We start from the raw sequence: 12,528 nt of genomic DNA, 5'->3' as shown, positions 1-12,528 counted from the left end.
AGTAACATGTCAACTTGTCCAAGTTGACATACTTCTCACATACTTTATTTAGTCCATATATCTATCCTGTGGAATATGTGTGTGTGTATATATATATGAATTATGTATAGAATTTACTTTTTTCACTGAGTCTCAAAAAAGGTAAGCAATTTGCCCTGGGTCACACTGATAGTAAGTGACTCAGCCAAGGTTCTAACCTCTCTTACTCATGTCTAATCCCATGCTTTCTCCTCTATATCAGGCATCCCTTTGGTCTGTGGCCTGTTAGGAACTGGGCTGCAGAGGAGGAGGTGAGTGGTGGGCTAGTGAGTGAAGCTTCATCTGTATTTACAGTTGCTCCCCACCACTCACGTTACTGCCTGAGCTTCACCTCCTGTCAGATCAGCAGAGACATAATAGATGTGATGCACTTGAATCATCCTGAAACCATCCCCCCTCCCTAGTCCATGGAAAGATTATCTTCCACAAAACCTGGTGCAAAAATGTTGGGGACTGCTGCGCTCTATTGTACTGTATTAAACCATTATCCTTCCAGGTATTTCCAATGAAAATATAATAACAGTAAGAGATCCTGCATTATTTGCTTGCCCAAAGGTATCAGTTCATCAAAAGCACTTATTCCACAACTGCCCTAGTTATTATGTTAGGACATATAACAAGCAAAGTTGGGCATTCAAGACTAGAAAAGGTGTGACGTGGTCCATGGTCTCAAAGAGCTTGCAGAATGCAAGGCATTCTAAAGATTCCAGAGAATAATCTTTCGATTATTTGTTCAAAAGCATGATTGCCCTAACAGTGTCTCACTTTCAGTGGCCAGGGACCATTTCAATGAACCACATCACAACAAAGAGCATGGACTGAACAAAAATTTCAGAGACCTAGATTTTAGACTAGTTTTGCCACTGACTTCCAGTTTGATCATGGAAAGAACACTGATCCTCTCTGAAGAATCTGCTTCTTCATTTATAAAAGGATGAGACTGGCTCAGATCTGTGGCTGGCAAACCACTACATGACCATGAGAAGGCAGAATATTGCAAGGAATCTTCAATTCCACAGTAGTCATGAATACTACTTGCTATGTGCTAAGTACCCTGAATATTCATATGCTGCACTTTCCAAATGTATGAATATTCAGTTGTGGTTAATAACATTTAAATAGTATAATTTAATATAAGAGCACAAATAAACTTTAGCTTCCAGTGGACACAGAGGGATAGAAATTTTCAAGTATTGCTGAATCCATAGCAGCACATTCTGAATTAACTTTCTCCTAACAAATCCTGACTCAGGCTTATGTTTTAATTATTTTGAATAAATATAATTGGTATTCTAGGCATTCCAATACAATTTTAAAATCACTATACTTTGACATTTTACTGAGCATTTTAGACTCTTAGGTTTTGCAAAATGGCTTCCAGTTAATACAAGAAGATGTTTGTTGTGATAAAAATTAAATATAATGATTTAATTTAGGGTGACAGCAAACTTCATAGAAGGTTTGGTACCAATAGAGTTAAAAATGTTGCAGCATAATTAGAAAAGCTACATTTTACCATTTATAGTTACAGATGGAAAAATATAACTGTAGTGCAAGGTTGCCATAGCAACCCACTTCTCAATCAGAAATTTTTTTCCTCCTTCATATCTACCAGTCAGCTAAGTGGAAGTGAAAACCACTGAAAGAGAATATTGAAACAAATATGGATGAGAAATTATGAAAGTATGTAGCAAGCATTTCACAATATGGTGATTTCCTGCATGTGTTTTCACTACTTTAATTTTATCAGATATTATACAATTTATTTTCTGTCTTTGGAGATGATTGCAGAAAAAAACACATTGGGTTTTTTTTTTTTTTTTCTGGTGGTGCTGGTGGTTTGCCTCATTGTTTCTCCAGAATCACTATAATGGGTAACATTGTAAACATTCATATTGTTTAAGCAACTGCTACCTAAATCTGGCTTCCACAAGGTTCTTAAATGAGCTTCATATGCCATCAAAGCACTGTATCTCTGCATCACCTAAGTACAAAGGCATACGCACTTAAATTTACCGTAAACAGAATACCAAGAGTTAAAGGTGGGTTCTAAAATCAGAAGCGACGTTAATATTAACTTCCTAGAAATGCTGCATCTGTACTTTATTGTGATTTGACTGAGCACTTCTCATGAATGGCACCTATTATCCACACCATTGGCTCAAGTCCTGGCGTATGTTATCATTCTTTTGAAGACTCAAAGATGAGAAAAAGTTTAAGAACTTGAGAAATTAAGATAGACACTAGTGATTGCTGACAAACTGCTTTGCGTCAGGCTTTCTGACAAATTTTAAAATGAAACACGTGGAAAAGGAAAAACTTTCACTGGCTCTGACCTTCTAATAATTTTCCATATTGATGACACATGTATTTCTATGTATTTCAGAATCTCGAATACATAGAGCTCAAATTACATTACACCAAAACATTAAAACAGAAGTGATATTCTGAAATAATGAAAGGGATTTGAACATGGGAAAGGGGGTAAACCAGTGATCACAGAGGAAGGAGAGATAGATCAGTATAATGAGGAACAAAGGTTGCAGAGCTAAAATTTGATTCAGTCCTGATTAAAATGAAAAGAAACTATAGGTTCTGATGGCAGTTGAAAAGAGGATTTCAGAGGAAATAATCTTGTTGACACAGGCTGACAGGCTTCTCTGGTAGCTCAGCTAGTAAAGAGTCCACATGTAGTGCAGGAGACCCCAGTGTGACTCCTCGGTTGGGAAGATCTCCTGGAGAAGGGATAGCCTACCCACTCCAGTATTCATGGCTTCTCTCGTGGATCAAATGGTAAAGAATCCGTCTGAATGCGGGAGACCTGGGTACAATCTCTGGGTTGGGAAGAACCCCTTGAGGACAGCTTGGCAACCTGCTCCAGCCAGTATTCTTGCCTGGGGAATCCCCATGGACAGAGGAGCCTGTCCTCTGACAAAGGCGGGCTACAGTCCATGGGGTTGCAAAGAGTTGGACATGACTGAGTGACTAAGCACAGCTCACACGGCACATACACGTTGGTCATTCAAAACCCTGTGCTAGAGTTTTCCCTTCTCAACAAGAGAAAAAAGAGATCAGAGAACATTTATATTCAAGGACTAAGGAGTTACCTTAGCAATCAGCTAGAAAGAGTTTTATTTAAGTTCAGAACTTTACCTGCTGTGTCTTACTACCATGAATTACAGCTTCTTTCTCTACTTGTTTTATCAGAAAGAGGGCAAGAGACTTTCAGAGATATTTGATTCTTAATTCCAAAATTTTGTTTGCTCACCAGATCTTAACCTTCTCATTGTAAGACTAATGTGTGTCATACATAAAATGATATTTGTTTTAAGAAATTGCTTTTTTCTTTAGCTCTACTGTATAGTTATATTAGAAAATTTAACTTGCTCATTTAAAATCTAGTTGAATTCACCAACATGAGTTTGAGTAGGCTCCAGGAGTTGGTGATAGACAGGGAAGCCTGGCGTGCTGCAGTCCATGGGGTTGCAAAGAGTTGGACACAACTGAGCAACCGAACTGAACTGAATTCACCAACCTTATGTTAATTATATAGACAGAATGAGATGTAGATATATTTCTAGATGTAGCTATAGAAATATCAATGGCTGTAGACATAAACACAGACTTGTAGAGTTATAGGTACAGATATACATATAAATATAGAGAAAAGTGTGATATTATGGGTTCTTCTATAGATTAAAAAAAAAGCTTAAGACCACTTGGGTGCAGCTTACATCATGCCTGTAACAGATTTTAATCCAAACACAACACCAATACAAGTTGTCAATCCAAACACAACTAAGTTTGGTTCTTCCACACTACGTAAGTCAAGAAAGGGAAAACTGAGGAATGGGGTAGTCCATGGGGTTAAAGATCACAGAGAGGTTAGAGGGGAAAAACATTCAGGAAAATGACCTCTCCTTGTAATAACTGGGAATGGGTGTGTGGGAGAAAATGAAATCTCTTGGAAAGATTAGGTGATGGAAAAATGAAGGTTCACAAAATGAAGAACAGAAACGAGAGTGAGTGTTGGTATTAAGGGGAAATTCTTTTGCAGAAGAGGAGAAAGGGGAGAAAGGGAGATGGAGACCAGTGAATTAGTAAAGGTGGAAGGGAAATAAAGTTAGCACTGGCTATTAGCTAGTATTAAAAATCACAGTTCTCCATTTTATTTGTTCCTGACCTATTTCCATCTTCTTTTTGTTCTTCTGGGGACAAAGATCTCTTTTGGAAATCTTTGATTCCTTTCATCATTTAATAATTGCTTCTAGTTTTTGGCTTCTGGTGAAAAGGCTACTTCTCAGCCCCGAGAATGCACTGGTATTAAAGGTGAGAAACAGAAGCAGTACTTGGAGCTGTTCCAAAGAAAAGAGCTTTAGGAATCAAAGGCATTGCTATACTGCTATTATTCTCTCCTTTCCCTGAAAGCTTGGGATAACATTAGCTCTGATCCTCGAAGAGAAGTCGTTTGGTCTAGCCATTCTATTAATAATCTGTGACTTTAAGAAAGGAGTGGATATTTAAATTCATCAACCTTATCCAATAATCTTCTCTCTCCCTTAAATCTGGTGCTAGGCATCTGATCCAGAAATCAGAAATAGAAGCATTGTAACTAATTTTATCTATTTACCATGTAAATCACATCCAGCTATGCATAAATTGTAAGGGCATATAGCCAGGCAGTATCAGTTCTGTTCAAACAGATCCATAGCTGAATGTGCACTGAGCACATATGATGGTGGTGTAGGAATAGCCCTTTCGTATCTTTACACAGTTACATAACACATGCTTATTATGATGATAATTTACATGAACAATGGAATAACAGATAAAAGATAAAAATAAGTTATTTGGGAAATTCATAATGAATGTTTCTAAGTATCAGTTACTGTCTATCAAGACAAAATTGGATGGAATATACAGTAGTATCTTACAATAATATCTTGGGTAGTTCCATGAAAGGTACCACTCATGGAGAAATATCTAAACACAGCCCGAGGAGAAAGGAGGTTATAATTAGAGACACAATCCATATTTGGCAGTTCATATAATTGGAAACCACCCACAGGTTTAAAAAGATGAACAGGTTTAAAAAGAAAATATTTTAAGAGAAGGTTGGTATAATTCCAAGCTGTGATTTTTCAACAAGTCCAATAATTTTATACATATGTTATACACATATAATATAATACATATGTACACACACATATATACAGATGAAGCCACGGGTATGAAAGACAATTAGAGTTCTTTTTGTATATTAGTCAACTAAAGTTATTTATGTCCTTATAGATTCAAGTTAAATTATAAGACATTTATTTCCAAATATACCTATTATTTGGGAAATTAAAGACACATTAAAAGCCTGTTCAACAGATGAAAACTTTTGGAAATAAAACAGTCTCATATGAAACAAGGGCACTGCTTCATACCCTTTTTCCAAGTGTTGGATTGGGAAAATGAATCCCATTTAAACATGGAAATATTGGGTGAAGATATTCTAGAGGTTGATGACATGAAAATAATTTTGGATACCTAAACCAAAACCACCTTGGAGACCTATTTTTCGTCAAGTGCTAATGACAACATAGATTATTAGAGGCCTACACTGTGGCTATTGCACTGAAGTCTTGAGTGTAGGCTCCGTGTTTTGTTCCCTGATATCTCCCAAGATCCTAGAACAATATCTGGCATACAGTAATCACTTATTATTAAATATTTATTCATTTAAATAGTTGTTGACATTCCCAGTATGGAAACGGTAGAGCCAGGTGTTCTCCACATGGGCTCTAATTTAGTTATAATTATTGCTCTCAACAGCAACAAAAAAGTACAAGCAAACACACACTACTCATCTGTCACTTTAAGTTCACCAAGAACTTGCCATACACATTCCCATCCTGACATCTGGGTTCATCAGAGCAAAACTGACTGTGCACGAGAGCCCACACTGGGCCCCATCTAGTGATGGGCCCTGTTCTCTCCCTTGCCCTCCTTATGGATCGAATGATGTCCTCTCCAAATTTGTTTGGAAAATGGGGACATTAGTAGACACAAGTAGGTAAGGCATGAGTCATGGACATAAGTAGCTGAGTCAGGATGAGATCATACCAGAGTTGGATGAGCCCCCATTCGATAGGCCTGGTGTCCTTATAAGAGGGGGAACTTTGGACACAGACAGGCACACAGGGTAAACACCATGTAAAGATGAAGGTGGAGATTGAAATGGCGCGATCCCATGGACTGTAGCCTGCCAGGCCCCTCTGTCCATGGAATTCTCCAGGCAAGAATACTGGAGTGGGTAGCCATTCCCTTCTAAAGGGGACCTTCCTGACCAAGGGATCGAACCTGGGTCTTTTGCATTGAGGGCAGATTCTTTACCATCTGAGCCACCAGGGAAGCCCTTATACAAACTCAGGAATACCAAAGATTGGTAGGAAAACACCGGAAGCCAGGAAAAAGGGTGGAATAGATCCCTTCTCACAACTCTCAGAAGGAACCCCGTCAACACCTTGCTCTTGGGCTTCCAGCCTCTGCAACTGTGAGACAATACATTTCTCTCATATCACCCACCTTTATGGTACTTTGCTACAGCAACCCTTAGCAAACTAAAAATACAGTCATTTACACCTCAAAGCATGTCAGATTTCCTACCAGGCACACTTGTACCCTGACCTCACTTTCACTGGGCACTATCTTATTGAGAGCTCAGAGTTCACAAAATTGCCTCAGCTTTATTCCAAAGCATCCACAATTATATGTTGTCAATATCTAACACATTCTTCCATCATATTACATAGCAATTACCTCTGACATCTTTCTCTTACCTTCTGCTTGCTCCTGTGTTTGGGGTGGTGGTGTAACCTGGAGGAGGTGGTGGAAACCAGGACTGTCTGTTAAGAAATGACATCAGTTATAAGCATTGTGCTCCAAAGACCTGACCCCCCACCCACATGTCTTCCAGGAAAAGCTGAAAATAAATTGACAGGTGAAAAGGAAATGAGATGACTTTCCTACAAGGTCTTAGAGATAAAATGAAAACTATTTACTTCCTGCCATAGGAAGTAACGGCCTATATTGCAGGCAATCTGCTCTCCCAAATAAATCCCTTTGCCCATTTCCTTTGACAGTAAACAATGTAGACACTTTTTAAAAAGAAATCTGCAGGAAATCTGGAAAATAATAATGTTGAATCTGTATGGTAGGTTCATGGGTGCTCATTATCAACACACCTCTCTGTTCGTCTGCATTTCTGAAACATTTCATAATAAAAATAACAACACTTATGTTCTACTCAAAATATGGTTTTAAAAATTCTGTATGACAGGAAATGCTGAAAGTAAGAATATTGAAAGTATAAATGAATGCCACAGCAATGCCAAGCTCAATTTTATATAGATGCATATATGAGCAACTAAGCACATACATTTATACATAAATGTACACACACACACACATATCCAATTAGAAAGATGCTTTCCCATTATTAAGACATCATTTTAATTGGTAGAGATAGCTAAGGACTCTGTCAAAAAGACTAAGTTATATATCAAAAATGATGTTCAGAGGAGAGTAAGATAGCCTGGAAAAGGAAGATCAAGGATAAGGACAGGAGAGTCCTTTAAATTCTCGAAGCTGGTCTATTCTCTGAGATTTCAGGACTGTGCTGATGGGATAGGAGTAAATCAAAGCCAATTTCAGCTCAATGCAACCCCCAAGAGCTTAGTCAAGGCACATCACAAAAGTGAGAGTCATGCTTCTGGCTGCAATGCTCCTGAATGATGCCTAGCCTATCAGAGGAAAGATTCTTGCCCGGGGTAGGAGATTGAACTAACTGACCTTAAATTTCCCTTTCAGTTTCTCCTAACGACAAAGAAAGGATCAGGGGAAGTGTGAAATTTGGATCCAAAAGAAGGATAATCTTATTTCCTGAGACTCTGTAGACACAATCAAAATTTTGTCTGCAGGAGAAAATAGAATCAGTCATTTCCCTCCAGGAGGATTTCAGGAGCAGCGTGGCAGTCAGCCAGCTCATCAGCAAGCACTGAACACCTGCCCTATACCAGGCAGAGTCCTGTGTGTGCGTGCGAAGTCGCTTCAGTCGTTTCTGACTCTTTGCAACCACATGGACTGTAGTCCGCCAGATTCCTCTGTCCATGGGGATTGTCCCAGGCAAAAATACTGGAGTGGGTTGCCATGCCCTTCTCCAGGGGATCTTCCCGACCCAGAGAGGAACCCATGTCTTTTGCGTCTCATGCATTGGCAGGCAGGTTCTTTACCTCTAGCACCATCTGGGAAGCCCAAGCATGGGCAGAGGAGCAAGCAAAGAAAATAAAAAAATTTCAAAAGCAGTGAGGTTCACGAAAGCTTGTTTTCCATTCATGTCACGATTCACTGGTACTATGTTCTCTTCAACATGCAAAAATCACTCCCACCATCCCATTCTGCTACATAAAGAAGATTCTACCACTGAAGATCTACCTCTTCCTCCATGCCTACTAGATAAATGGAAGTTAGCACAGGTGAAAGTGGAAGGCCGTACAGGGGAAGTTGAAGGAAGAGGTAATAAGCACGCAAACAGAGACCGATGCCTCCAGATAGGACCCTTGACCCTGAATGTGGAGGAAGCCCGATCTACATAGCAGAGGAGGCCTCCAAGATGCAGACTGGTTTCTGGAGTCTAGTGACACTAGGCCACACTGCAGCTGTTGTACAGGATAAGGCATTCTCTGTAGTAGGACTCTGTTAACATGCGTTACCTGAAGTAGCTTTACTATTTGAGTTCTAGCATCAAAACATTACCTAGCTATTCAAGACCCTAAGATGGCACATATGAAAACAAGATCAGATGTGTGGTTATCAGAGGCAGGCAGATTGAGGGAGATTGGAGGAAGGTGGCCAAAAGGTAAAAACTTACATTTTTTTATTTGTCCTTTAGACCAGCTTATTTTATATCCATTCAAAACATCATCCAACAAAGGATAAAGAAGTTATAAGCTCTAGGGTTGTAATATATAACATGATGACTACAGTTACCATGATTGTATTATACATAGGAGTCCCTGGTGGCTCAGATGGTAAAGAGTCTGCCTGCAATGTGGGAGACCTGGGTTCTATCCCTGGGTCAGGAAGATTCCCTGGAGAAGGAAATGGCAACCCATTCCAGTATTCTTGCCTGGAAAATCCCATGGACAGAGGAGCCTGCCAGGTTTCAGTCCCTGGGGTTGCAAAGAGTCAGACACGAGTGAGCAACTTCTCTTTCATATCATTTCATTATACATAGAAAAGTAGTTAAGAGAGTAGATCTTAAGAGTTCTCATCAAAAGGAGAAATGTTTTTATTGACATAATGGATGTTCTGTGAGATGATGAATCTTGTGCATGCTATGTTGCTTCAATCGTGTCCAACTCTTGGCAACCCTATGGCCTGTGGCTTGCCAGGGTCCTCTGCCCATGGGATTCTCTAGACAAGAACACTGGAGTGGGTTGCCATGCCCTTCTTCAGGGGATCTTCCCCACCCAGGGATCAAACCCATGTCTCTTATGTCTCCTGCATTGGCAGGAGGGCTCCTTACCACTAGCACCACCTGGGAAGATATGATGGATGTTAATTAAACATACTGGGTGATCACCTCAACATATGTGTAAATCACACTATACACCTTAAGCTTACACAGCAATGTATGTCAATTATTTCTCAATAAAATTGGAGGAAAAGATGGCATTTTTAAAAAGGAGACTGGGGAGGAAAGGACTGAAGTGTGAAGGCAGCAGAAGACAGTAGGCACCAGATCCCTGGGAAGGGGAGGAGGGAAGGAGGAGGAAGGGCGGAGAGCAAACTAGATGCCACCCGGGGGCCTTGGTGGATGCTTTGGTTCAGACGTTAATAAAGATCAATCTGTGAGAGAACAGCAGGAAGAGGGGCGCCCAACAAGCCCATCCTACCTCTTTTTCTTCACAGGAGTAGTAGTGGAAGTGGAAGCGGGGGTGCTGGTGGCCTCTGCACTGGACAGACCTCCAGGTTGCCTGTTTTGTCACAAGAACAAGCAGTGAGCACATTGCTGAAACTTTTCATTTTATCTCACCTTTGAAAGGACTTACAACCTACTCCTAATCACCACAAAATGTTTCACTTGAGGATGAAAGAACAGCAGAAAAAGTTCTTCCTTAGTTTACCCATTTTACAAATCACCTGGCTTCCATTCAAATAATTAAAACAGAAGGAATTGAATGGAGAAGTCATTCCTCATATGACATTCGGTGTCCAAAACCCAGACCAATCAATTTCGATGTGCTTTGATTCCACATCAAACGATTCCAACAAATATTTTTAAATCCTGTCTATGCTGTGACTCACAGAATTATATTACAATTTTTTTATTAAATACATTAGCTTGTTTAAGAAAACATTTAAAAATCACACTGTTTTAAATCTGTGTGTGTGTTAGTTGCTCAGTCATGTCTGACTATGTGTGACCCCATGGATTGTAGCCCGCTAAGCTTCTCTGTCCATGGAATTCTCCAAGCAAGAATACTGGAGTGGGTTTTCATTCCCTTCTCCAGGAGATCTTCCTGACCCAGGGATTGAACCCAGGTCTCCTGCATTGCAGGCAGGTTCTTTACTGTCTGAGCCACTAGGGAAGCCAAATCTCTATTTAGCATTTGTTAATATATGCAGACCCTCAAAAAATTGAAGTGACTCAGGCCTGTTTCAACTATTGGAGGGCAGTCCAGGGTGAAAATTACTTTTTTTGAAAATACAAATTTAAAAATCAACCAAGTTTTCAAAAATATATCTACTTTGCTTGTTTATAACCACCATTAGTACATTCCAGGGAAAATGCATTTTGTCTATATAGATAGTTGGCAAAAGCATGATTTCAAGACTCAGCTGAGCTGTAGATGTGATGGGTGTTTTGGGAGGCAAGTGTAATGTACAAGAATAAAGAGTTGCCATAGGAGTAGGAAAAAATTTTAAAGTTCTATCAGCAAAAAAGTAAAGAATCTAGACTTTTAAAAAGAAAAGAAATAAAGAATGACTTAAGCTTCGGTGTTTGATTAGAGCAGAGGTTGGCAAACTTTTTGTGTTAAAGTCCACATAGAAAGTACTTTAAGTTTTGCTGACCACTTCAGTATTTCTATCAATACTATTTAACCTGTCAAAGTTGGCGAGGGCAGGCATGGCTGTGTTACAATGAAACTTTGGCCTAAAGACAATACACCTTGATTTTTTCTTGGACATATAGGAAGAAATACACTTTATTCTTAAAATGTAAGATTAGTTAGAGAAGTACATACATCTTTGTCACTTCTGGTGGTTGAAACGTGGACACATTTCTGGTAAGAAAACAAGAAGGCAAAGTTTGAGCAGCAGTAAAGAATAAATTCTTGCATCAATTTGCAGTTGTCCATGAAGTTAGAGTTATTACTATTAAAAGTTAACATTAGTTGTGAGAAAGAAAAAGAAAGTATCAGTAGTTGAATACATTTGAAAAGTTGATCTCATGATTTTTCACCTTTTTGTGTATTAGATTCCAAAAAAAGGTTTTTTTCTTTAGAAATTTCATCTTTTAAGCCCAGTGTTTTTCTTTGATGGGTTCAATAATTTTTGTACACTAGGAATGTAAACTTTACATTTACATGTATTTCATAATACATCCTGTTGCCACCAGGATAATTTAAACAGAAATATAAATGTGGTAAGAATGATGGCCTGAAGAAATGAATTCTCTTCATTTTGAAGCCAGGAATAAGATTTTATTTTTCTTTAACCATGAGTAGGAGCCAAGTTTTTATGCCAAAATTATTTCTGTTTAAAAAATAGAGGATAAGGGTTTACAGAAAGATAATAAGTAGGACTGAAGAACTGTATGTAAGTAAGTAATGCTTAGAAAAATATTGTACTTGAACCTTTCCCCAAGTTAGTAGATACTGGTACCTATTGGTTAGTCGGTTATCCAGGGTATTGGCCTTATATGTTTTAGCAGCATCATTTCTGTTTGAAATCCTTTATAAAGAAATAAGACAAAAGTCTGGATCAACATTTAAGTTTTTAAACTCCTCTTAGACCTCTTTCAGGCTAGAATCACTTCTAGCCTGAATCAACATAACCTTTCTCTAGTGAAAACAATTGCTTTTCAGGTGTTACATTTTATAAAATTTTACAATTAAAAAAAAAAAAACTATTATACTCACCACAAAAATCTATTTATTGGGCCATTTTGACAGTTTGTAACTTTTAAAGTTTATGCTTTTCAGCTAGCCTTTCTGACTCACTGAGCATTTAATTCATTAACGATTTCCTTTTCATTGTTGTTTAATAATTTACCCAATGACAGTACTTTCTATGTCACTGAAAGGAATCAATGGAAAACTTAAGCAATTTAAACAAATGTTCTATGGCATCAGATCAGTTCAGTTCAGTTCATTTCAGTCACTCAGTCGTGTCCGACTCTTTGCGATCCCATGAATCGCAGCACACCAGGCCTCC

General features: G+C 38.7%; 1 protein-coding gene across 50 annotated transcripts in view; it reads right to left on the bottom strand.

The window, feature by feature from the left end:
• Nucleotides 1-12,528, bottom strand: part of SCEL (sciellin) — a 125,344-nt gene that overhangs the window by 78,098 nt on the left and 34,718 nt on the right. For 37 of the 50 annotated variants that reach the window (XM_086330044.1, XM_086330060.1, XM_086330052.1 and 34 more), the window contains exons 6-9: nucleotides 11,977-12,045; nucleotides 11,337-11,375; nucleotides 9,984-10,064; nucleotides 6,867-6,932 (exon numbers count right to left, since the gene is read on the bottom strand). In XM_086330044.1, coding sequence (XP_086186170.1) covers nucleotides 6,867-6,932; nucleotides 9,984-10,064; nucleotides 11,337-11,375; nucleotides 11,977-12,045 — 255 coding nt within the window. The remainder of the gene's footprint in view (nucleotides 1-6,866; nucleotides 6,933-9,983; nucleotides 10,065-11,336; nucleotides 11,376-11,976; nucleotides 12,046-12,528) is intronic. The other 13 variants (XM_086330067.1, XM_086330069.1, XM_086330068.1 and 10 more) reach the window with 2 other exon arrangements.

Source organism: Bos grunniens, chromosome 12 (assembly GCF_055505025.1).
Source record: "Bos grunniens cultivar Pamir isolate PY7600 chromosome 12, Bosgru_T2T1.0, whole genome shotgun sequence".
Classification (NCBI taxonomy): domain Eukaryota; kingdom Metazoa; phylum Chordata; class Mammalia; order Artiodactyla; family Bovidae; genus Bos; species Bos grunniens.
The sequence above is the reverse complement of the archived record's forward strand: the minus strand, read 5'-3'. Positions and strand labels throughout refer to the sequence as shown.